A 27,688-nucleotide genomic window follows, 5' to 3' on the forward strand; every position below is an offset into this window, starting at 1 on the left:
TTCCTTGCTTATTCTGTCTACTTCTTCGTTTTAGATATGTAGATCTCTACATACTGTAGATATATTCTCTGGTAGATCCACATTTCAGAGGTTTCCAATTTATTGACCGTTGATGTTTTAAGAATCCACATTTCAACTGCATAAAGAAGAGTCGATCAGACTTAGCACTTTAATAAACGTAGTCGAATTTCTAGTTTTATTCGAGAACCACATAGCAGTCTCGTGATTTTTTCGAAAGATTTTCTGGCCTGTTCTATTCTCGATCTTATTTCTAGATTACGATTTAGGCTACTATCGATTCAACATCCTAGGTACTGGAACTTGGTGACCTTTTCTAAAATATGCCCGTTTATTGTGCAAGATTGAGGTACATTTTGGTTTTTTCTGATTGAGATCACTTTGGTTTTCTTAATGTTTATTTTCATACCAAATTGCTCGCAGATCAAGTTGTTCCACTCGATTAGTCGTTGTAGACCCAAGTCGGAACCCGGATTCCAACTTATCGTTAAAGTCACCTAAGATAAAAGTTAGGTCTCGTTTTTTGGTCAACTTTATAAGTTTTTCTACCTCAGCGTATCACGTTTCTGGCTCCTCCATGGATTTATCGGCCGTAGGGGCATAAGGCTGAATGATATTAATATTTATTGGCTTTCCGGATGGTTAATAAGTAGGCATCGGTCAGAAAATGGCACAAAATTTGTGACAGCATTGTTATATTTGTCTTCTAAAATTACTCCAAATCCATTACGATGAACCGGATCATTATTATTACCAGAGTTAAAGAAATTTTTGTTCGTGGTTTTAACTTTACCTGAACCTGTCCATCTGACTTCACTCAAACCCAATATCTCTATTCCCAAACGTTTTATCTTATGGATTTCAAGGCTTCTAACGTTCCATGTTGCAATCTTAAGTTAGTACTTAAAATATTTAAACTATTCCTCCCGGGTATTCTTCGCACCCCTTGATCATCTAATATCTCCCGAGGACTAGAGGCCATTTCTGTTTTTTTTTTTATTTAATTTTTCTTGAAATATTTACCAGATTGGTTTCCCGTTGCCTTCTCTGGTTTGTATTTGATCCGATCCTCTGGACACACATGCTATTTTCAGCCGCCCACTCTGGGTCAGACACTGCGTGCTAGTTTTGGTCCACCCCGGGTATTTCATTTCCCCGGTACCAGGCGTTCCCCTGTCGATGGAATCTCACACGTGATAATCCAACACAAGGATAATCAACAAACAACCTAAAATGCTCAACAATAAGCTACAACAATTTTATATACCAAAAACTAAAATAAGACGGAGATTAAAAATAACAGTGTAAATGTTATCATGACCGATGACATGAAACGAAGAACTGATGGCGAATATAACAACAACAAATAAAAACGAATGGATACACCTAAAGGAGGCCTATATTCAAAGAAGTATGGGATAGTTGTTGTTGATAATGATAAGCTACTGATAAGTGGAACTGTTCGGCGAAAAACGATCTTGTACAGGCTAGTTCTATTGAACAACGAATTAAAAAATGATATTATCATTATTTAAAACATTGGGCGCGAAATTGACACTGGTTAACGACGAATCTTATCTCTTTAGAACGTTTCTACGTTTTCCTTATCTCCATTCTACAATATAACTTTTCTGTTTTTATTATTTTCTTATTATCGTAAAAAACATTTATTTATTCTTTTATATTTGATACAGGTATGGCCAACTCAGCGGTATGGTAGAGCCAATCTTTGGTGTTTTTGGAGCGTTTGCTGTAAGCTTCGCTGAACCTGTTCTTCCATACGCTCTGGCATTTGCTGCTGGTGCCATGATTTACGTCGTAGTAGACGACATCATTCCCGAGGCCAATACAGAGTAAGTAAATAATATTTCTATAATATTTAATACACTGAAAACTTTTCACTATAGCGATACAATTTTTCATAATGGATTTTTATTGTTGAAATATATTTATTATCTTCTAAATGTTTTAGCTTCTGCGTCTGGAATCCACGTATTATTGGTACATGTTTTTAACTGGCTCTCCCTCCTCGTTCTTTTACCTCAGACGAGACACAACTTGTCTCTAGTACTGGCTTGTGAGACCTTTGTACCAAGCCTTGACCTTTTAATAAACTGAACTAAGGAGACTTGTGCTCTAGAAATCAAAAATTTTCGTATAAGGGTCTAAAGATTTCTAATGGCTGCAAAAGTCAGAGAGTTCTTATTTTAGTGTTTGTTATATCCATAATTGGCTCCTATCTATAAAATTTAGTCTCCTAATCTATTGGATGTTTAGCTTATTGCCTTTATGATGTTTCTTTCGTTTGCATAGATTTCCTTTTGGTTATCGCAGCCTTTGATTTGGTATTTTCTCCCACCTGTGTATATTTCTTTTGATCCAACTAGAGAACCTTAAAAGTTGTTAATAGGGCTGCCAGTGAAACCTGTTTAATTCTACCTCGGACTCCTTTCGACCCGGAGTCATACATCTGGTCCTTCTTCATCGAAGGTTCGCTTGGAGCTCAAGTTTGGCCATTACTTCAACCTGGGCAATCTATTATCTTTTTTTAAGACGGAATTTTCTGCTGAAATAGGGATTAAATTCCTAATACCATGAGAGAGGAAAAGAAGAAGAAAAATACAGGCTTATATCACCTTTAATTCTCCACTTTTAATCTATGAAAGGAAGACCAGCATCTGTTTCGATTTGGGGAATTCTTTCCACTCCGTTTTTTCTTTAAAAAAGTCCGTTCTAATGTTAAAGGACTTTTCTTTGGCACATGTAAATGTAAAGTACTGGTTCATGAGTCAATTTCCTTTCTATCTAGAAACACTTGGAAATTCATCGATAAGTTTTATTAGGACATCGTTTATAGGTTGTATTTAATTCTCGGGCATCGTTTTGACTGGTTAATTCTTAGGTATCATTAGACCAGTTTTATAAATTGTATCACTGCAAACTTTTAGACAGGACGTTCCAACTCTTCTACTTCTGATAAATGCAGTCCGCTTAGCAGCCTGTGTCGCATCAGTTCTCCCCTGGGAGATAGTTGGAGATTTTCGTGATATAATGATCTTGCTAGTGTCAATATCTTGCTTCTTCAAGTTTCTGAGCTTTCTTCTTTAAGCTCCAGATTAAAATTGCCTAGATACCTAAAGTTATTTGGGGTTTTCAGTTGAAACGGGCGCAAAGTGGTTTCCATTCATTTTCTTACCCGATCATGGTTACTTAATTTCACTGACGTCCATTCACTAAGGTGTATTATAAAATGAGGATAATTAAGTTTAATCCTTCTGGTAAATCCACACCGGAAGGTAGAAACAAACACACTTATCAGTAAATTAGTCCAGCTCGCAGCATATGCAGATGACATAAATATCATGAGCAGAACCAAGGCAACATATGAGAATACGTGTACGGAACTTAAATCACACGCTAAACAAATAGGTCTGTTAATAAACATAAAAAAGATTAAAATCCTAGTATAAAGTCGATCGCTGATAGCAACACAACCATACCTAAAGGGCAACATTGACGATGCAGAGCTTAGCAGAAGAATCGTTCTAGCCAATAAGGCATACTTTGCTATGAGCTGGATATTAAAATCATGAGACGTGCATCAAAGAACTAAGATACGAATCTACAAGACCATAATCCGACCGGTATGTGAAACGAAAGACTATACAGATGTGAAACTTGGGTGTTGACTCATAAACAAAAAACATGACAAATTCTTTTAACCACATAGACATCTTTGAAAAAAAGGTAGTGAGACGAATACTATGCCCTATGAATGAGAATAACATGTGGCAAATCAGACACAATTATGAAATGTATAATATATATAAAGAACCACCTTTATTCCAGTATATCCGCCTACAGCGTCTTTAATGGGCAGGCCATGTATTTATGATGGAAGAAAATAGGCTTCCAAAAAACTCCTGAATTCAAGAATGCAGGGGAAGAGACGTATTGGAATACCGAGAACGTGATGGGAGGATGATGTGTATGAGAACGCCAGAAATCTCCTTGGCAGTTGATCGTGGAGGAGAATGGCTACAGATCGTAACGAATGAATAGGTTTGCTGAGGGAGGCCAGATCTCGAAATGAGCTGTCAAGTCATAGGATGTAAGTTTCCGAATTTAAAGCAAAATCAACGTATGCCGGAACATTTTGTTTTAAATCTAGCAGTTGATTTTTTCTTTCCTTTGGAACTGTATTTATACATTTGTATTTATGGTGTTATATTCTCCTGGTAAAACTCTTGTGCAAATTTTATAACACCGTTTAAAAATCAAAAATATTTTTGTTTAATAATCGTTTAGTTTTTTGAAGATGACTGCAATTTAATGGCAATTTTTTTCAAGGAAAGTTCACTGTCTGTTTTTATTTAACCGGGAATAGACCGAAGAAAACATTATGTCTTAAGAGACCTGCGGTTTCGCTTTTAGAAATATATAGCAGTATCTTTGTACAGTGATTACACCGTGCAAAATCTTGAATAACTCCCTCAAACTCTATTAATTCAAAATTTATCCATACACTATTTTTTGCATTTTTATGTTTAAAAAATTTATTTATTTCATCAGTAAGATTTTTCCTTGTCTTTTTCAAGTTTCACTTTTGATTTCATTCTAAAAACACAACTTGCGTTACGTCAACTCGTAACTAGTCCGGTAAAATAAGGATGCAACCTCGGAATGAAAGATAATAAGCTGAAAATTTGCATACGTCTTTATTTTGATGGTATAAAACTTACCTCAAAAGTCTCATACAATCACGTGTCCGCGACTTAAGATATTTAAGGTCAAAGGTCACGAAAATGAGTTTTCTGCAAATATCTCGTTTTCCTTACACTTTATGACATTTAAGGTGATAAGAAAAATTGTAGAATGGAAAATTCTCTTCAATTTTTGTCTCAAGTACTTTTATGTACCTTCAACCCTTCTTAAGATAGAGCGCAAAGAGTGGGGGACCGCTTACCTGTGTATACGGTAACGCGAAGTCAGCCAGTAGGATTCAATAAATAATAAGTTATATAGTTAATTATTCACTTAAAATACTATTATTATCATTAAATTTTTATTATTTATTATTTAATAAACTATATTTATAGATATTAATTATAAAATATATATTTTTTATATAATATTTATTTTATTTTTAACAAACATACAATATTAAATGAAATATTTCAAATGACCTTTAATGATATTTTTAACAGCTGTATATACGATAAATTAAGATCAAGTGCAGAATTCAACAATAATCATTTTTATATTTAATTAAATACTGAAAAAATCATATTTATTATTTTTTTAAATTATATATTTATTTATTAATCCAATAATCGATTTATTAAAGTTACAAATATACCTAATATATATTCTTTTATTATGTATGGTTAATATTTTTGTATTAATTTTCTTCTTCATCGTCTTCTTCTTCTTCTTCTTCTTCCTCTGACTGCTCAATATCGGATTCATCATCATCATTCTCGTTTATTAAAGTATCAGAATAAAAATATTCAAGAATATCAGGTGCATATTCACGTTCTTCATTGAAATCATCTGAAGTTGATGAAGCGTTTAGACATGATTGTCCATTACACTGCCCACAAATTAAAGTACATTGCAATCCTGATTTCCTGCATCCGCAATTAGAACCACAACCTTTCTTGCAATTGCAAAATATTGTATTCAGCAGTTCTTCTGGTGCTGGCGGTAATAATGTTGTTATTGGTTCCAGAAATTCATTTTGCATTACCCAGCCGAATTCTTGGGGTTCTAAATCATTTCCCAACCAAATTTGGGTCTGATAATAGACACGAATGATATGCTGACGAGCTGCTGCACTTGAAGGTGGAAGACTTTATAACTGCACTGGTTTGTTGAGTCTTGTTGATTTGATGAACTGGGTGTATCGAAAAGAGTCTATATCGTCTTCTGATGTTGGAGCATTATTCGCTGCTAAGAAAATACGTACTCCATTTTCAAATAATTCTTGTACAGAGCAGTTTTTTTGTTGAAATAGTTGAGGTGACTGATGTAAATGGTGATTTTTTCGAACATTTTAATAAACGATATTTTACCTCTCCTATAAATCGCAGAAGTCGTATCACATCCACTAAACGCGTGTAAAAATAAGATGTGTTTCTTAGAATGAGGGTATTTATCAAAACTTTTCGATGAATATAATTTTGTCTCCGCATTACCCTTACCAATTTTTTAAAAAAAAATTTCTTGTTGAAGTGATTGAGCTCGTCCTATCAAGATAACTAGCAAATCAATATGTTCTCCTACAACGACGGAAGTTTTTCCTACATGTTCAGACTCTGCAATAACTGTTTCTACAATGAGAACATCAGCATCATCTCTGGCTTGTTTTGTAGTGATATTAACAGCTTTTAATTTGTCGATAAGCATGCCTATAAAGATTTTTTTATTAGATGTGTTCAATAAAAATTGTTCTTGGCTGATAGGCACATTCATTGTTTCATCAAAACGGAGTTCGTAAGATTTTGAAATACCGCCAGTTCTTCTTAGTTGTTCCATTGCTTTAATGTTCTTAGTGTAGTCTGAGTAAAAATAAAATAAATATTATATAAAAAATATATATTTTATAATTAATATCTATAAATATAGTTTATTAAATAATAAATAATAAAAATTTAATGATAATAATAGTATTTTAAGTAAATAATTAACTATATAACTTATTATTTATTGAATCCTACTGGCTGACTTCGCGTTACCGTATACACAGGTAAGCGGTCCCCCACTCTTTGCGCTCTATCTTAAGAAGGGTTGAAGGTACATAAAAGTACTTGAGACAAAAATTGAAGAGAATTTTCCATTCTACAATTTTTCTTACCACCTTAAATGTCATAAAGTGTAAGGGAAACGAGACATTTGCAGAAAACTCATTTTCGTGACCTTTGATCTTTAATATCTTAAGTCGCGGACACGTGATTATATGAGACTTTTGAGGTAAGTTTTATACCATCAAAATAAAGACGTATGCAAATTTTCAGCTTATTATCTTTCATTCCGAGGTTTGTCCCCTTTTTTTGCCTTATTTTACTGGATTAATCGTAAACCACCTCAACTAATTCCATGGACGGGGGAGTTTCCGATCGCGAATTGTTGCCACGTGAGTGCATACACAAGTTTTCCGTAAAAATACGAAACATAGTTTTGATAGTTTTTGGTTTTTCTTAAAGTCATTTGATTTTTATTTTGAATGATTTGGTCTATTCTGGTTATATGTCACCTACAGAGCTGTCAATAAAGGTATAAAACCTATTATGAAAGGAAGTGTAGCCTAGTGCCTTCAGTATACGGTTCTTTTTACACACGATGGGCGTTTAATTTATATGAACCAGCCGCTGTTTTACTGAAGGACTATTTGAAGATTCCAATTTCGATTTTTCAACATTCGCCATTTTAACTTTTTGTCTTACGTGCACAGTTTTACCAACGTTCACCTTAAGAGCTTAGTAAAGTTGAAGTAGCCACGAACAAACGACTCCTTAGAACTTTCAAATCATTTCAATTATAATGTAATACATTTTTTTTTTAATAAGTACGTATATTTAATTACAGAGGAAATGGTAAACTAGCCACATGGGGAGCCGTAATAGGATTTTTGGTAATGATGGCTTTAGATGTAGGACTTGGATAACAAACAGACCATTCTTTAGCTGTAAATATGACTCTAGATCAATTTTTGGATTTTATTTGACGTTATTTTATTAGAGAAAATTATATAAAATTATACAATTTTAGATGTATACTATAGTTATCTATTTTCGTAGGCAGTTAAAGGGCTTAGTAAGTAGTAGTTGATTTTCTATTTTTACATACATATTAGTCTTAAAGTGTATATATACTATTTAATTCAACAGAATGAAGATTTGAAGTTTTATATATGTATTAGTTTCTAAAAAATCGGAAGTTGGCAACATTAGTAGAGAGAAACTTGAGGAATACTGATAACACTGTTATACCTGATTCATACGACGAACAAAACACAAAATTTATGATTATTCTTTAGGTTGTATGTTCTTATTGGAAGTTAAAGATCAATATCACAACCCCGATCTTAATTTAAACTGTAGATTTATATAGTGTCTCCTCTTTATTAATTACTGCTGTCTTTTATTTTATATTCCAGTGTGCTATCTAGCAAAATATATGTCCTTTATGTCGAATTTATTTAAGGTTTTCTTTATAATAGTGTTGCTTATTTCTTAATCCTCTATATTGATCTGCTGTCGCGTTTAAGTTATAGCAAAGTTGGGGAAAGGTAGCCTCTAAGCCCTCTGGTATTGAGCTTTAGGTTAACCATTGTACTACAGAGATTTTTTTCTTTATAATAACATATAATATTTATCTTCTTCTTCTTGTGCCCTGCTCCATTATCATGCGTTGGCTATCAAATTGGCTATACTAATTTTGTTAACGGCAGCTCGGAAAAGGAAATATTTATAACAATACTATTAACGTATCAACGTATCCATTAATATTTTGTTCTTAATATTAATCTGTTTAGCTATTTAGATTTGTGATAAAACAAGGTTAGCACTACACCTTTTTATTTTACTGAAGATGAGAGATGGGTGAATTTTACTGTTAAGTTAAAGTTAATTTCATGCAATCAATTGAACTTGATGCAGAAACTATTTTGCAGAAGTTCTGTTGCGCTGATGGGATTTGTGTTAAAATATATGACTTCTGTATGAATGGCAAATCTAGTTGTTAAAACAGGTGGCGTTGCTAAGAGCAGTACAGAATAATTAGAGAACAGATTCTAGCACACTTCCTTGTGGAACATCTTGAGTATATTGAATTTCTCTAATTTCGTTATCATATTTAAATCTGTATTCATTTTACTTCGATCAAGTAAACATCGTATTGGTAGCAAATGAATAAAGCCTTACTGTCATTTCTAAAAATATCCCTAGACTTTTCCGATGTGTGTAGATAGTGAAGCTGTTAAATTTTTAAATGGTCTAGGCACTGTCAGGCCATAGTGTGAGGCAGATGTACGGAAATATAGAAAAAGACAATATGTTTCCCAACTGACATTAAGTGAGACATTAGTTGTTCAACAAAGTCAAGTGCTCTTTACTGAGAATTAAGCAAGAAGCCAAAATGAGCAGATATTATCAACGCCTAGGTACAGGAAAAACAAAAAATCTAATAATAGAATCTATACAACAAAAGAAAATCCAAATAGATACACTACAAACGAAAGTAGAGGAAGGAAAACAACAGAAAAATGAAGACACATTATATCGCACAGACGAGAATGAAGTAAGCAAAGAAACCAAAAATGGATTAGAGTTCGAAGCCCAAAAAAAAACAAAGGCAAGTGACTCCCCAAAGGAAGTACAAGTATAAGTAAACAGAGAAGTTAACCAGAAGAGACTAAAACGGCAAGTAAACCACTACCAGTCATTATAATTAAATTGAAAAAACATGACATCCTAGTGAGACACCTATGATAAGCAAATATCTCATCAATCTAGCATGTTAGCAAGTGGGAATATAAAAATTAATCTAAACAACGAAAGTAGCTACAGAACTCTAACAAAGAAGCTAAATGGCACAGATCTTAAGTGGTACTAGTTTGAAGATAAACAAAATATTCCTCTTAAGGTGGTTGCTAGAAAACTGCATCAAACTTCCCAAGCTAAGGACATAAGGGAAGATCTAAATAATAAGCGAGATATAATAGAAAACGTAACCCAATTACTAAAAGAAAAGGACAAATCACCACTGTCATTGTTTGCACTTACTTTTAGTAAAGAGGAAAAATTAAAAAAAAGTATATGAAATTACCAAAATTTTACATATGAAAGTGACCATATAAGCTTTCAAAAACCGAAATTGAGTCCACAATGTCAAGAGTACGGATATACACAAAATTATTGTAGAAGAGAGTCGAGATACGTAAAATTCAAAGGAAAAATTTAAAAATCATTGAAAAAAGCCACAAAATAAAGAACCTTAAAGTTGTCAACCTGCGCCGTGTCCACCCAGCTAATCACAGAGGTTGCACTACTGCTATAGCTCTTCAAAAGTTACGGAACCAACAGAAACATACAATTACATCACAAAACAAGGCAGCAGACGCGGAGAATACTATATAAAACCAAACAGAGGTTCACCAAATCCAATCATATGCCCAAATAGCCTGTAACGAGCGAAAACAAGTAGTACATATTGAATATCATCGACATCAAACATGTCACACATACTAATAAAAGCAAGAAGAATTCAATTTAAAAATCGAAGAAAGACTAAAGACCATAAAAAATAATAGAAAATATAACGGCACAAGAGTTAGGAATATTACATTGGAACGCAATGGGCTTCTTGCAAGATCAACAGTAGATACTCTTTATCTTAAACAACCATAAAATAAGATACCCACTTCACAAAACAAATATACATTAAACTGTGAAGATATCAAATATATCAAGCTCTTCACTCTAGAAACACAGCTAGTGGACGAGCAGTAGTAAAAAATAATCTAATTCACTTTGATAAAGATAGTATAGATACTAAAGCCATTCAGGAAGATAGTATGGTTCAAAACAATAAAATATGATGTAATAATAGCGGCTGCATTTTCCACCAAATCATCTAAAAAAAGAAAATTATGTCCAGTTCCTCAACACGCTTGAAGAAAAACGGAAGAGAATTACTTGCCGCAAGAAAAATATAAATAGAAAATGGCACTCCAACTGGTAAACCCACTGGTAAATAGTCGACTTGATTGACTTTTTCATTTCAAGAAAAATTACAACAAATTTTATGAAAATAGAAGATCTGATGGTCCCAGCTCTGATCAATCTCTAATACTACTACAATCAGTGAGCATATTATACTAAGAGAAAATAACCCCACTTTAACCATTGGGCTAGCTTTAGACAGTAGTCAGTGACAGAATTGACTTAAATATAACAATCAACTAACCATAAATTTGCAACAAGCAGCATGGAACAATACCAAACAAATTATAAAAAACCGAATTTCAATAAAAAACAGAAATTCGGGAACCGCAGAAAATAAAAATGTAAACAGAGAGATTCCGCCGATTAGAAAAGAAGATGGAACATGGACACGTGGCGGAAAACAAAAAGCAAATCTGTTCGCTTCATACTTAGAGAATTTATTCTTAAATCACTGAACACTCTCGAACTGAAATTGAGGTTAATTCCAATTAAAGGTAGTAAATTATATTAAAATACCACAGTAAAATAGCTTCAGAACAATATTAAGTACTTGTTGGATGGTAGATTAGTTGCTGCCGGAATCGGAATTCGTGTCTTGCAATTATTCTGCCATCTTCTAAGACAAGTGTCAATCTTATTAAAGTGTTTGAAATTGAAATACTTTGTAGAGCATTGACAGTAGATTGATCGGCCGGTAAGATTTTAAATTGTCAAGTTTGTTACCTGTATTTAAGATGAGTGTTATATCAGATACGTTCGATTGTTGCGAGAATTCGCTTAGTTTCATTATTAAATCAAATAGTTGTCTTACTTATATATGCCCGTTTTACGGAAGATCTTACAATATTAATTTGACATCGTAGCCTGAAGCTTTTTTAGGATTGATGTTGCATCTGATTTAATTTTTTTTTTCTAGTGCTTAGGGCTGGTAAGGTTAGACCTTCGACCCTCAGCGTTGTTTGTTTCTTATAAATGATAGTTCCGTTTAGTTGCATTTTCAAATTGTTTAACTCAGTTTTGTATTTGTTCATTGTTTTGATTTTTATGAATGTTATGTGCATGCACTAATTGATTAGTTCTTCATTTCGTCTTTTTCTAAATCTTAATGAGACATAATTTGTAGACCTTTAATAATATTTATATGAACATATGTATCCTTTGATCGGAGCACATTTTTGCTTTTTTATCTTCAATCTTGACCCCACGAAGATTGTAATTGGCGTCATGATGTCGTGTATGGTCTATCTTCTCGTAGGGTTCACAGGATCTTCCTTTTTGTCCTATGCCTTTTGTCCTTTTTGTTCCTATATTGTCTGTGTTTGATTTTGTGACATGTCCAAAATATTTTAATTGTTGTAGTTGAACTTTATCAGATAATTTATGGCTGTCCTTTGGCTCTCTTGGAATCGAATTATTTATTCTATAATCATTCCATGGAGTTCCATAATCAGTCCATTGCAATGCCGTCTATCTTTTATTTTCCAATTGTCTCAATGTCCAAAATTCTTTCCATATTTAGGTCATAGGTTTTTCATATTCATCTTTGCTAGATGGCTTTTACACATCTAGGTACAAATCTACGTTGTATCTCCTGTCAAGTCACCGTGTTTGCGATCAATGATCCCAGATATAAGTGTGAGTTAACAATATTAAACCGGCTAATCGTGGTTATGTGTGGATGATGATCTATTCAATATTATGATTTTTGTCCTGGATATATTTAACTTCAGACCAAATTTTTGAATCCACAAGGAAACTATGTTCCTGTAGCTGGCTGTATACCATGTATCACAACAAATTTATTTAAAATCCTTTATAAAAGGTATATAATTAAAATACCCAATCGGGCTATATCACAAAACGTTTTCGGAATCTGTATTCCATCACCTAGAAACACTGATGATGAAATACAGATTCCGAAAACGTTTTGTGATATAGCCCGATTAGGTATTTTAATTAAATACCTTTTATAAAGGATTTTAAATAAATTTTTAAAATTTTTGAATATCATTTTCAACCAATCGTATGACGTTAATCAAGTCTTCTTGGCTGATCGCAAGAAGGGCTGTGTCATATGCAAATTGTAGATTGTTTATTTTTTGGTCATTTATTGACTTTTCCCATTCTTTGCGCGCTCTCCTCATAATGTATTCTTCGTATATACTTAATACTTATAGATGCAGTATACATCCTTGCCTAACATATTCTGCTAAATGAAATTCACTTGAAACTATAGCTCATTTATATCGGATATCAGTTGGTACGGTACTCCTACTTCTTTTATAGTACGCCATAAGTGATGCCATTTGACTTTATCGAATACCTTGTGATAATCTCTAAATTAATCTAATTATTATTTGTCTCTTTTTTAAAGTGTTTTTCTTGCGTGTTTCTAACTTGAGAAATCCGGCCTTGCTTTTCTGGTATTTCTTTTGTGGGAAAATATTTAGTCTCTCATTGATGTATCTTCTGTAGCCTTGACAATATCTGCACCTGGTGCCTTGTTAACTTTTAAGTTTAGTGATCGCCAGTGTAACTCCGCTTTCGAGTATAGCAAGTTCTTCTTCTACTTTATCATAGTTCTGGCGGATGTATTTCTGGTGTTAGTCGCTTTATATAAATCCTAGAAGTATTCCACACATCTGCTATATCTTTTATATTATCAGTGCTTCCGTGTAATCTTCAATAGCGTAAGTTGTAGTTTTGAAGTATTTTGATACGTATCTTTGAATTATAGTCACTATATAGATCTAATAGAAATGCCGAAAGTATATCGCATGGCCTTACAGAATCGTTACTTTCATTACTTCAGTCTGTATATGTTGATTTGCTTGATTCTAGTATTCCAGCTGTCGATATTCATACATTAAACTTAGTTTAATGTTGCTTTAAAATCTATAGAGTATACATCTTCTTCTTCTTCTTGTAGTGTCTATTTGTTTCGGATGTTGGCGACCATCATGGAAATCTGTATTTTGCAAACTGCGGCTCTGAAAAGATTTGTGGCTGTTGTGTTGAACCATGTTCGTAGATTTTTCAGCCAGGAAATCAGGTTAGTACATTTACTCCAAATGGTGCCTTTCTTCTACCCATGCCTTTTTAAACTTTTAAATTGATCCACTGCATGATCAAAATTATGTATACGTATAAAGCATGTCGATAATAGATATAGATAATAGAAATTTAGAGATTGCTGATTAGCAATAACGTTGATAACGAAGTATCTTAGATACGTTTTACTGTCAAACGTTAAACAAGAGGATTGGAAAATTTTATAACAAATAAAACTTATTTGCAAACGTCCTGAAATATTCTTTTATTGTTTTTTCTTTCCTAGTTTCTTTCCACAGCTAGAATATCCTCAAATTAGAACAATTCTGTCATAACTAGAGTAATTGTCTACGTACTAATTTATGTTCTGTTTATTCTGTAATACTTACCTCAGTGTTTCTATTTATTAAAAGAGTTGTAGATTTTTGTAATATATGTCCAAAAATAATAATCTCTTAATTTCTTCATTCTTTTGAATTAAAATTAGTACGAGAGCCAGCTTAAGCTTTAAGATATAAGAGTACTACTTTAGGCAGAGTAAGTATTAAACCATGGCTTACATGTGGAGAAATAATCAGTTCTGTCTTTTGATTATTCAAAAACGACGACATTGCAATATTATTTCATATTCATAATTTTGTACAATATTTATGTTATTAGTACATCAAACGTTACTGACTTATGTCAGATTTGACGTTTCTGAAGTGTTACCATATCATAAATCTTAAGTAGCTACTCTCGTAACGTAGTTGTGTTCAAAGAGAAGCGGTGGCAAACAGATCCTTAGTTAAATCATTTAAATGTTTACTTATAACAGGTTTTGTATTAATAATCAGTTTTTACAAAAGTATGCTTAGAAAAATGTTCTAGTAAAGTGCAAGGAATCTACAGAGCATAACAATGTTAGTCATTTGATAATCACCAGTAACCGTACCTAACAGCGGAGTCAAAGAGAATGAGTTAGATATAAAAATGGAAAAGCAAGGGAATTAGTGATTTTATTCTATACGATTGCCCTGTAAAACATAAGCATATGAAGTTCTGCAATGCTTTAATTTCATTACTTTTGTCTTGATAACAAAATACCACATTTCATCAAGTATCGAAAGGTGGCATTGCGAGTTTCCAGCGCGTATAAATAATTGAAACATATTACATAGGACAAGAAAAACTCATACAAAAAACCAGCCAGGTTTGAGTGATTGAGATATTTGAGAAGATCAAGGCTTTACAGTAGTTGGTAGACAGTAAAATGAAGACAAAAACTAAATATCTGCTCGATTATTAAAAAAATAAAAGAATAGAGAACACAATGAAATCAACATATAAACAGATTGATTGATAAACGGGCAAAAAATAGTTACACTCTGGAAAAAAAAATATCTTAAGAGTACTAGGTTCCGCAAATGCTCAAATTGGCAATGTATTCATCTAGTGCCTTCTATCGGATACAATTTTGGCAAAAAATTTTTCTCCAATTTGCCAATACAGTAGAATTTCAATAATGCGGCACTATTAAAAACCAAAGGGTGCAAATAAAGCATTTCGTAGAACGGACTAGGTACAACGTATGTATTTATTTGTGTTCATGTTCAATACGTTTTTTTATAACTGTAACATTAGTAGTAGGCCATAGGTGTTTCCATGATGATTGGATTATAATTCAGGTGACACATAGATCCATGCGTGAGCGAGAGAGAATACGTCCTTCAAATTAAATTCAAATTAAATTGTTGGAGGCTCTATGTTATATGTCACCATCCTGAGAAATAATAAAATTTTTATACAAAGAATTAACTTTTTAGTTAAAATTTTAATCCATCGGCTGCACTAAAGGTGTGCTGTTTGGAGGTACGAAGATGGTTTTGATACGTCTATCACTTGATCCAAACTCTTGTTTATTTGGGCAACTTGGATTTTTTCATAAACTTCTTCACTTCTGGGACAGCCTTTATGGAACCATTCACTACATACCTCCCTCCTGGCCCAACTTTAAAATTGGTTCTTGTAGCAGACAAATGTTTTTAAAAGCTCTGGGATTTTTAGCTTTACCAATCACAAACAAATCCAATTTGTGTGTTCCAGTAGCATTTGAACAACAATAAATTTGATTCTATTTTTACTCACCGCAGGAGCCGCTACGCTTGCTTGTTTAGAGGGCAGGAATGTTTTGTTCGGCAACATTCTCCGAAACAGACCACTCTCGTCTGCATTATAGGTTTGATCAGGAAGAAGATCCAGTTCTTCTACTTTTTCTTTAAATTGCTAGATAAATGACTCCACTGCAGGTTCGTTGCTTGACAATTTTTTACCCGATATATTATTCTAAACCTATTTTCTTGTCATCATCATCAGCCTCTCTCAATCCACTGCTGGACATAGGCCTCCCTTGTTTGTCTCCAAAGTGTTCTATGTTGTGCTTGCTGTATCCAGTTTTTTGTTGTCTTTCGTAAGTCGTCTTGCCATCGTGTTGGTGGTCATCCTCTGCTATCGGCTCTTGGTCTCCATTCAACTAGTTTGCGAGTCCATCTTCCGTCCTTCATTCTGGCAACGTGTTCAGCCTATTTCCATTTTGAGTTACAGCTTCTGTCAATGACGTCTATGACTTTGGTCTTAGCTCGTAGATCTTCGTTTCTAATCCTGTCTCGTGGCCCGTATCATTGATACTCTTAGTTTTTGTGCGTTTTTCTTCGTGAGTGATAATGTTTCTGCACCATAGGTCATCACCGGTAGCACGCATTGGTCGAAAACTTTTTTTCTTCATATTAGTTGGGATGTCACTCTTAAAAACGTCCCTAAGGGCTCTCCGTATGCTGCCCATCCTTGTATTAGTTCGGTTGTTTTTTTTTTTTTTTTTTTTTTTTAGCCCTTTTTCTATCCGAATTGTCGAATAAAGGCCTCTCCCATTTCTCGCCATTCATCCCTGTTGTGCTAGGCGTTTCCACATTGGTCCTGCGACTCTTTTGATATCGTCGCTCCAGCGCATTTGAGGTCTTCCTCTTGGTCTCTTCGCATCGTACGGTCGCCAGTTTCCGACTTCCTTGTTCCATCTACCATCTTCGAGACGTTCGTTGTGTCTAGCCCATTTCCATTTTAATTTAGCTGCTTGTTTCGCGGCGTCCTTTATTTTTTTGTTTTGTTCCGGATTGCTTCGTTCGTTTGCCGATCTATTAGTGAGATACCAAGCATCTGATTGTCCTTACTGATCTTAATTTCGTGAGATATATATATATTTGTCTAGCAGTTCTATTTCTTCACTTTGTATTTCAAGGTGTTTACTTGGTATTAAGTTCGTCATATATTTTGTTTTTGTTATATTCATTTTTAAACCTATTTTATGACAGGCTGTACTAAGTTCTTCCAACATTTTCTTTATTTGTCCCAAATCGTCTGCAATCAGGACTATATCGTCTGCGTAGCTTAGGTGGTGTATCATCTCTCCGTCCACATTTATTCCATTTTCACCCCATTTGAGGGTTTTGATCGCTTTTTCTAGAGCCGATATGAAAAGTATAGGTGACAACGTATCACCTTGTCGGATACCTCTTTGGATTTTTATTTGGTTGCTGTTAGCGTGTAGTTGTATCGAGCTTGTCTCATTTTTATATATATTACATATTAGCCTCGAATATCGGCTATCAATGCGGTTCTCGTTTAGTGCTTCTATAACACTGTTGAGTTCTACTGAGTCGAATGCTTTGTGGAAATCTAACGAATGTTAAAACTAAGGGCTTGATATATTCTATAGATTTTTCGATGAGTTGTTTTATTGTTTGGAGGTGATCGCTGGTTCCAAAGTTTGCTCTAAATCCAGCTTGTTCTCTACTTTGATATAGGTCTAATTTCTTGTCTAATCTTGTGGTGATTACTCTCGTAAAAAGTTTATAAAGATGGTTTAACTGATTTTCTTGTCGCTTATTTATATTTTTCACAGGATGTTGTTAACCGATGGATATCACATCACTTTTTCAATCTAGCCACTCAACACTGGCTCGAAAATCATCTTTTTTTGTAATTCTTTTACGCTTTTCTGATCCAGGTTCTATCGTCTTCACTTCTCGCTTAAAACAACAGATAAATATATACACATGATAAATTTTGAGGTTTTGAGGTGGACTCTAGTTTTATATCAACGTGTTAATTTGGGGACATGGCCTTTGAGTTAACTAAATTTTACCATATTTTAAATCCCCTAATTATCTTAAACATTAACAACTAACTCGTTGACCGTGTTGAAGGGTTTAAATATTTTATGACTATGATTGGTGAAAGTGGGAATCTTTGAAACATGTGAAATACCATTTGGATAATAGTCCTGGGTGGTATTCCTTTTTCTCTACAGTTGTGCGATCCGATTCCTTAGGAAATTGATCGAAAGAAAGCTGTAGGTACTTATAAATATAAAGTACCTGTGTCAAATGGTGCGAGTTTAGCGAGAAAGAACTGATACTAAAGATGTTAATATTTTTGGATTAATCACATCTTAACAAAAACATCCAATGGAGTGTTCTACCTTATTATCCGCAAATAAAAAAAAGGTCGCCTTGAAATTATTGTAACACTCAGATACAAAAGATTGAAAGTCTGACGATTACGGAAAACATTATTCACTTGTTGGGGTTGTTCTAAATCGAAAGACATCTAATAAAGTGATAAAAAGTACTTACTTTCTGGATTGAATCGTGTACTTTTCGACTATCTCGTTGGAGACATCTGCAGGACTTGTTCTTGTTCTGTCTCAGTTAAATATCAGTATCAGTTCTGTCTCAGCTTTTAATTACAGTGTAAAATGCGATGTCAAATGTCTTGTGATCTTAAAAATATGTGTGTAAATAAAAACAGAGGTAAAAATATAAAAATGTTGGGAATTAAATTTTACAAGACTAATAGTTATGTTTCCATACGTCTTTATTTTTTTATGTAAATGTTTAAATAGTCTATTTTACAAACCTGGTAAACCACCTGCTTCTCTTTGTATAAATAATATAATAAATTTGTTAATAAAATTACATTGTCGGACTAGTAGTTTCCAAAACAGTCTGAACTAAAAAAACTAGAATTTGTGATTCCATAAAGTACTTATTTTTATACAAGATACATTCCATGTCGTTGTAATCCCCAAATGGAATCATGTGATATAACTGTAATGAACGTTTCAATATAGTTGGACTGTAAATGTTGAATATGTAACCTCTTTTACGTAAAAAAGATCAGTTGGATTTGTTTTAGGAGAATCACTATTTAGGTTTTTTATAATTTTACAAAAAGTGAAATATCCAAAAAATGTTGTTTTTTTATCTCAACTTTTTCAAATATTTGATTTTTAATATACAGCCATTATAAAATAAGTTCCTATTAGACGTTTCGGCTCTTAGACCAGACATCGTTTTCAAAATAGTATTTTTTAACCAAAAAATTACGTTTTTGTTGCGTGAGAAATAAATTTTTTATCATTTACTATTAACTGCCTTATACCCCAGTCAATGAAAAAAAAGCTGAAAAAATCTTATAAAGATATTTGAAGGTTCTTAAAGATTTTTGAGGGATAGCTGATGAAAAATCCGTGAAGGCGTATATCTGATTTTGTTTTTTTTTTCTTAAAAATTGAAAACCATAGTTTTTTACATATAAAAAGTTTATTATACATTCAAGAGAAAAATGTTTTAAATAAAAGTTGTAGATCATAAAAAGTTCTTTGTTTTGTGAGTTTCCAAAATAAAATTCATAAACAATTGACCAAGAAGATTATAAAAAACACGAGCTTGCTGAAACAGTCACTCTTAAGGTATTTTACAAATCGCAATCGATTCTTTAAGGCTTCGTTTATAAGGTTTTTTAAGAATCTTTAACATTTTATTAAATTTATTATTAAAAAACAGTTTGAAATGAGCAGACTTATTAGTTTCTAAACATTTATAATACCTTTGATATTTTTTTATGTCACACTGTTTTAAGTAGGCTCAATGAAAATCTGGTGAAAAGCACACTTTCCAAAAAAAAACAGAACTTTCTATAACCAATAACAAGAACAAGCTGAGATATTACAGTTTTCCTCTCCACTTTTTTGTGGAGTACCATCATTTTAACGAGTTATAACTGGTTTCCTATTGGCCATAGAAGGTTCTGGATTTTTTGAAAAGTGTGCTTTTTCAACAGCTTTTCATTGAGCCTACATACAAATGTATGCCATAAAAAATGTCAAAGTTGTTATAATTGTTTATAAGCTAAAAAGTCATCCCTTTTAAACTGTTTTTTAATAAAACATTTAATAAAATCTTGAGATCTTTTTAATATACCTTAAAAACGAAGACTCAAAGAATCGATTTAGATTTACAAAATGCCTCTAGAGTGCATTTTTGGACAAGTACAATTGTTTAAATAATCGCTTTCTGGGATAAACAAATTGAATATCTTATAAGCTCTTTGAAATTTAGCACACTTTACAACTTATTAAATGCCACAATTTTCAATAGTTATATTACATGTCATTATGCAAACAAAGCTATTAACATTTATAAATTCCTGCAAAAATAAGGTTTTTTTTTAAATTGTCTCGGTCAATTATTTATGTATTTTAATTTTGAAACTCTCAATATAAAAGAACTTTCTATGATCTCTAACTTTTATTTGAACCATTTTTCTCTAAAATGCATTAGAAACGTTTTTTACGCGAAAACTATTTTTTTTTTTCACTTTTTACGTCCTGGAATAATAAAATAATTAACCAAACGGAAGAGATAAACAAATAAAAAGGTATAGAGTTGATAATTAAAACGGGATAACTACTGTTGATGGAAGATCTTACAAAAACAATTACTTCATTTGATATATAATATATTAGGAAATATTCATGGAGAGAGCTGCATTAGTGGAAGAGGAATGTCTTCGTCAGAAAGCTAAGCAAATAGTTTGTTTGCAATTCTATTTAACTATTGAGCAGCCTGAGGTTTATTCCAATTATCATAATAATAGTCTACCTTCGCATCGAAAATGGCACACGATGAAGTGCCGTATTCGCTGAAGTATATGAAATCTAATTTATCTCATTAGTCTCTATGGAACAAGCAATATATAATATGGCATTCTTCTTCTGCGAGTTTCGTCTCCATTAATGGAAGTTAGATATTTCAATAGCAAACTTGTTTCTGTCTTCAGCTGTTGTGACTAAATCTTCAAAGCCTATTACTGATGCATTTCAAATCAAGGTTTTTCCTACCTATTTCGATGAGGAATACACATTAGATAATGTAGGTACGCTGTCTTCCTTAATTAGATGCTTAATTTTGAATAATTAATTCGTTAATTAGTTCCCTGTCACGGTTGACTCATCGCAATACCTTTTCATTACTCAGTTTTTTAGTCTTAGATATTTTCATATGCTGGTGGTAAAGAAGGCTCCTCAGTTTTACAACACTCTTCCTAACTTGGGCAATTATTATTATTATTTTTTTTTTCAAGATACTGTTGGCTATCTATCCAACAGCCTGAGTATTTGTTTGATTGACCTTTTTAGCAAGCTCTTATTAACTGTGAATGGTAGGAGTACATTTTGTTTTCTCTAAATTATCATTATTTTGGTTTTCTAGGCACATGTCTTGCTCTATCCTTCAAAAAGTGCTTGTAAACCGACAGCTGTGTCTGCTACTGGTACGGTTTCACCTTTTATTCTGTTCGGCTCAATTCTTATTACTCTCAAATATTTTCCATTCAGGGTAATGTATTTAAAATTCTTAAGCCCTCATTGATTTCTTTTTCAGTTCTGTCTTCTTCAAATAATTCCTTGATATATATTCCCCATAGTGTCTTCTAAGTATTTTGACACTGTTTTTTTAGTGTGCGTTAATTCTTTTTAGGACAGTATAAATTTTAATCTTAAAAAGGTTTAAAAATTTTGTGCGGGTTTTTGAAGGTTATATATATCGAAAAGGAGTGAAAAGGTATAACCCGTTAAAGTGATGGCACTCATAAAATACCGTCTGTCCTAGCATCGTTTTTGAAATGAAGCTTCCATGCTGGAGTTGTATTTATTTTTTTTTTCTATAGTAAAATGATAAGGCAATCGTCACGAAATTAGCAACACGAAATAGTTGGAAGAGTCCATTTACTCGAAGAAGAGAGTCCGTTTTACAAAATGTAATTTTTTCAATTGCATTAAAATCTAAAACAAACGTATTAACTTACAGCACATTTATGTACTTTCAACTGAACAAAGAATTGTTAAAATAAATAAATAAACTTTTAAACTTTATAAATTACTTTATTCAATTTTAAAAATATTATTTAAAATTTAAAAATGGAGAAAACAGCATGAAGCTTCGCGCTAATCAACCGCCTACTTTACCAGTTTTTTTAGAGTGGAACCTCAAATTGGAGTGCGCTGATAAAACTTGCAATATCTCGGTTGCTATGGCACGCAAACGTTTAATTTTTTAAAATTGCGCTAGCTTGATAAAATAATTAGAACTGGAAAATTCAATTACTTATACTATATAATATATTACTATATAATATTAATTCTTCTTGTAAAGTACAAAAATATTCGTTTCAAAATTTATTTTAAAACCATTTGTTCAAAGAATGTAAAAACTTTTTAATAAATAAATCGTTTCATATTTTAATTTAAATAAACACATTTGGATATTAGTTTGTAATTAATATTATATCTTTATATAAAAAATATTCATTAATTATTAAAATTTAAATATTTCTTACGAAATAGTAGTAACACTTTATTATTTTATTTTTCTGGGATTATCCGATTTTTCAGGGAGGTCAAAGTATCCCAGTTAAAAAATCTGAATATTCTGCGTGCCATAGAAGGCGAGATATCGCAAACTTTTCCAGAGCTCTTCAATTAGAAGTTACATTCTTAAAAATGGGTCCCGAAAAGTTCTCCCACGTTTACTTTAACGTGGCGGTGTTTTACGAGTACCATCACTTTAACAGGTTATACCTTTTTACTCTTTCTCGGCATAGGCCATCTGTAAAATGGATAATAAAATTTAGATCTTCGTTTATAATCTGTTTAATTTCAGCTCTTTAACGTTAATAAACAATGGAAATATGATTTTAAGACAAAAAATGGCTATCTTAATTCCTATTGGTCATAGAAGGTTATTTTTTCTGTAAAGATTATGTTTTCACCATCTTTTCAGTCAGTCACCATCATTAAAGTTATTATAAATGTTTATAAGCTAAAAAGTCAGCCATTTTTAAACGTTTTTTTTTAATAAAAATTTTACACTTCACTACAATAATTCATTAATAACACTCCAATAACTCATTAATTGCCATAATTTCAGGTATAGTTAAAAATTACTGCACAAATAAGGGTTTTTTGCAATTATCTCGGTAAATTGTTTATGTATTTTAATTTCAATTATACATTTTTTTCTAAAATATATAAGAAACGTTTTATACGCAAAAATTTATTTTTTCATTTTTTATTATCAAATCAGCTGTACGTCTTTAAGGGTTTGTCATCAGCTGTCCCTCATATATCTTTACAACCTTCAAAAACCTGTATAAGACTTTTACTGGAAATCGCTGATTTTTTCGCAGATTGAATGGGGTATTTATTTATTTTCTTGTTCATCTTGAGCTAATAGCGTCTTTCTTGTATCTCTTCTATTTTCTTGCATTTATTTTTTAGCTTTCGTCTTCTTTTATCTTTTTTATTTCTGTACTTGTTCCTCTGTTCAAGCATCATTTCGTATTCTTCTTCTCCGGAGCCTCAGTCTAAGACAGCTTATTTTTTCAATGACGCCTCTTTCTTCTAGTGTATCTTTTATAATTAATTGAGGGTTGTAGTATTTTTCATTTCTCAACAGATAACTAATTAGTCTTGTTATTATCACTGATAATGTTTTACTCCTTAATTTATTAAACTTTTTTATGCGATATTTTCGAAGTCCAAGATATGTTCAAGATTCAGTGGTAAATCCACATCCCCAAAGTTTCTAATTTATTGAAGCTTACAGTATTTAGCACCCATGAGTCGAATCTGTCAAGTAATATCGATCATATACTCGTATAACATCTTACCAGTTTTACTCTTCGCTACAGATTGAGAAGTGAATCGTAAAGAAGTCCCTCAAGTCTAATAAAACTAACTATCCCTGTCTTGAGATAACATGGCTTTTATTTCTTGTTCGGGATCTTGTTGGTAATCCAACAACACAAGTACTTTTAATGATTTACCTGTTAAAATGCTTAAATGGTCTAACAGGAAGGAGAAACGTGATCGAGAGAAATAACACTGAGAAAAATAGAAACGAATGTAATTAAATTAGTTGAGATATATGAACCTATTTTTGTTTACGGCATAAATTACTTGAAAATTTTTAAAGCCGAACAAAAACACTTAAACTAAAAATAATAGAGTTAAAAAACTCAGAAGGAATTTTAAAGCAAATGATTGATATATAGGAATTTTGCCAAAACATTTGTGATCTTGATGATTTTTAATTGTATGCTTTTTTTACAAACACTATATTGGAATTACTTCCTTTTTCACAATACTGAATTTTACTGATTTTTTTTTATTAATAGTGTTACATGTTTGTAGGTGACGATCGTACTTTTTTGTATTTTTTTGCGTGGTAATAACACAATAATTACTTTATGTAGTACAACCAACCTTTTTGAAGCTTATTTTATTTTTGCTAGATCTATTTAAAACTAGTTAAATTGCTATAAAAACTACTTGACTCAATGAGAATAAACTACAATTTGAATTAAATTTTTTTATGGCAAGAGTAGTACAATTAAACACCAAACGTACAAATATCGTAAATCCAAAAAAATAAAGGACAATACTATACAATAACAACATTTACAATACAGAATAAAGTACATACAGTACGTTAAGTTTTGGATTAGATATTGAAAATACTTAAAGCGTTAAAATCGACAACATTGCCTCGTACGAGGTAATTGTAATTCTCCGATCCCCTCCGCTCCGACACCTAGACAGAAAACGGGAAAGGGGGAAAGGGAAAACCATTTAGTATTACATAACAACGCGAGGAATATGCAACTCCGTCCGTCGATTTTTGTACTCAATAAAAATACTCTGACCATTATAAGGCGGTGCGTTTGTATCGGTTTTTAATAATGTGAACAATTTTTTGAGGTATTTCTTTAAAAAGTTAAAACAAAAAATATACTCTTATTGAAAATAAAAAATAATTCCTAATAAAATAAGAAATAATTCTTTATGTTCTACAGAAATGATTCAAATATTTGTCCTTCTACGGCTGAACAATATCCCAATCTGTCATAAAAAGTTCTGCGGTTTCTGCAGTTTCCTAATTCATCCAACTTTTGGGCTCTAGCGTCAGGATGATCGTAGATGATGCTTTTTAAATGTCCCCAAAAAAGAAGTCCATGGGTGTAAGATCTGGAGATCGCGCAGGCCACTTAATATCGCCTGTTCCACGGAAAACTCGATTTGCGAAAGTATTGTTTAAGTACTCCCTAATTATTCGAGCGTTGTGAACTGAACAGCCGTCTTGATGGAAAAAACATTCTCCAGATGTGCATCAGGAAGATTGAAAATAGCGGGAAAAACATGATTCTGTAACAAATCGAGGTATACTCTGCTATTCAAGTTCCCCTTAATAAAAAATGGACCTATTATGTGGTCTCCTAAAATTCCAGTCCAGACATTAACTTTTTGAGGACGTTGTTTTTCCCCCGACCAATACCTCGTAATGGAAGGATTGTGTCTTCCTACTAACGAAACAGAACATTCATCAGTAAATAAAATGTTTTTAATAAAATTGGGTTCATCATTAGCCTTCGTTATTAGAGTTTCACAAAACTCCATTCTTCGAAAGTAGTCGTCTGGATAAAGCTGCTGCCTTATCGAATATTTAAAATTCTTGTAACCGTGCTTTTTCCGCACTTTCGTTACAGTAATATTCCTCCTCTTAAGTGCCTTCTCTGTTGAGGTTGGCGATCAATATGGCAAATTTCTCTATATTCTAGGCTTGATGAATTAATTCATTTCCTTTTGTGTGCGTTCAATCTCTGATGTTTCGTGGCCAAGATTTTACAGTAATATTCTTCTTCTTCTTCTCGTGCCACTCCTAGCGGAGATTGGAAATCATCATGGCCACTGCGACTTTGTTAGCAGCGCGCCTAAAAAGTTCAATCGAACTACACCCGAACCATTCACGTAGATTAGTACAGTAATAATGCTAACACCTAACTCCCTAGCAACGCTTCTACTTGAACGTGTTGAATCTACCTCGATTGTTGTACAAATTTGTGTATCCCGCTATTCTCGTTGCTCAACTTTTTCTGGTGACACTTATTGAGGTGACATTTTGTGCCATTTTAAGGCAATAACAACTCTTAATTTTTCGCAGAGGCAATAATTTTTACAAATATTATGAACTGACTGTACGCAAGGAATTGGTTTCCCATCTAAAAACACAAAAAATAAATCTACACATTGTTGTCCAGAATTACCACCATAAAACCATTTTATTTTTTGAACCATTTCTGCGGGCCTATAAACAGACATGTTGTTTACAAAAATAAATTAAAAATCGACACTCTTATTGCTTTAAATAACAACGGTAGAATGACAAATTATTGGCGACGTGGCAACGGAAGTTCGTGAAAAGTCGACGGCGCGCAGTGTTGCCATTTATAGTGTGTATATCTAATTTAAAACTTAACGTATATCATATACCTTATACAGGGTGTTCCATTTAAAATAACAAAGCTGCTGTTCACTTTCGGTATAACCGGAAGTGGCATGTTTGTCAAAATATTTTCTTTAAGTTCGTCATATTTTCAGCAAACCAGCAAATTTTAAAACCGTGTAATTAGTTTTCGATATATAGATAGTGTAAGCTATTCGTGAAATACCCTGTATAATCAAAAAACAAAAATTTCTGCAATCCTAACTTACGCCCTTTAAAAAACACTCTTCGTACGTTTGACCAATCAAACACAGTTCATACAAATATTATACAACATACACACAGTTTATATAATATTATGTTAAGTAATGTTTTGGCCATAAATAAAAAAAAATTATAGCAGTTACAATATTAAAACCACAAAAAATAACATAGTCATTTATTAAGTCGTTAATTTGTCATTTATATTATAATTAAATTAAAAAATGTGAACAATAATTCAAGAAGGTTGTTGTTGGAGTTGAAAAAACCTATAAAATCCGTACTAAATATTTAATGATTAAATAATATTAGTTACAAGATTTTGATGTTAACAAGAGCATAAATATAATTAGACTTGTCGTAAACCACTGCTTTTGAGTTGTAAAAATGTAATGTAGATTATAGAGTAGTCACACCTAATACTTAAAACCCAACTACTGCTGTGATAGTAGATTTATTTGTAAGTTTATAAATACTTTTATGCATACTTTTTATTGTTTTTATTTTCCCTATTTAATACCCACCATTGACGATAATGATATGAGCAGAATAAACAATGGATGAAGAATACGAAAGGCAGATCAATTAGTACAGATTGATATTCGCTGATAAGGCCTGCATGATTTCTGGTGTTTTGAGTTTGACATGTGTCGATTTCGCTTCCATTCGTTTGGTGGCGCTGCTAGTCTCGTTCCTGCGCGGAGGGAGTGTGCTGTGGTCAATTCAAAGTTGAGTTTAGACAAATACGGCGCCATATTTGTATTTGTTTTATTTTTTATAATTTAAAATTTTTTATATAAGTAGTGCAAAAAGGTACAATTTTAGACGATTTTTTATTATGGCATCGAACACATTATATGGAATACCAATGGAAAAACGAAGAAATGAACAGAGAAGAAGATGTTGTGTTCCAGATTGCATGGATACTACTAGCAAGCATTACCGTTTTCCAAGTCCACGATATGGATATGTTTG

General features: G+C 32.5%; 1 protein-coding gene across 2 annotated transcripts in view; it reads left to right on the plus strand.

Moving 5' to 3' along the window:
* The window catches only part of Zip48C (Zinc/iron regulated transporter-related protein 48C), a 252,599-nt gene extending 225,399 nt beyond the window's left edge, over window positions 1–27,200 (plus strand). For both annotated transcript variants that reach the window (XM_072537193.1, XM_072537194.1), the window contains exons 6-7: window positions 1,713–1,871; window positions 7,606–27,200. In XM_072537193.1, coding sequence (XP_072393294.1) covers window positions 1,713–1,871; window positions 7,606–7,684 — 238 coding nt within the window. In that variant the 3' untranslated portion in view covers window positions 7,685–27,200. The remainder of the gene's footprint in view (window positions 1–1,712; window positions 1,872–7,605) is intronic.
* Window positions 27,201–27,688: the final 488 nt, after the last annotated feature.

Source organism: Diabrotica undecimpunctata, chromosome 7 (assembly GCF_040954645.1).
Source record: "Diabrotica undecimpunctata isolate CICGRU chromosome 7, icDiaUnde3, whole genome shotgun sequence".
Taxonomy (NCBI): Eukaryota; Metazoa; Arthropoda; class Insecta; order Coleoptera; family Chrysomelidae; genus Diabrotica; species Diabrotica undecimpunctata.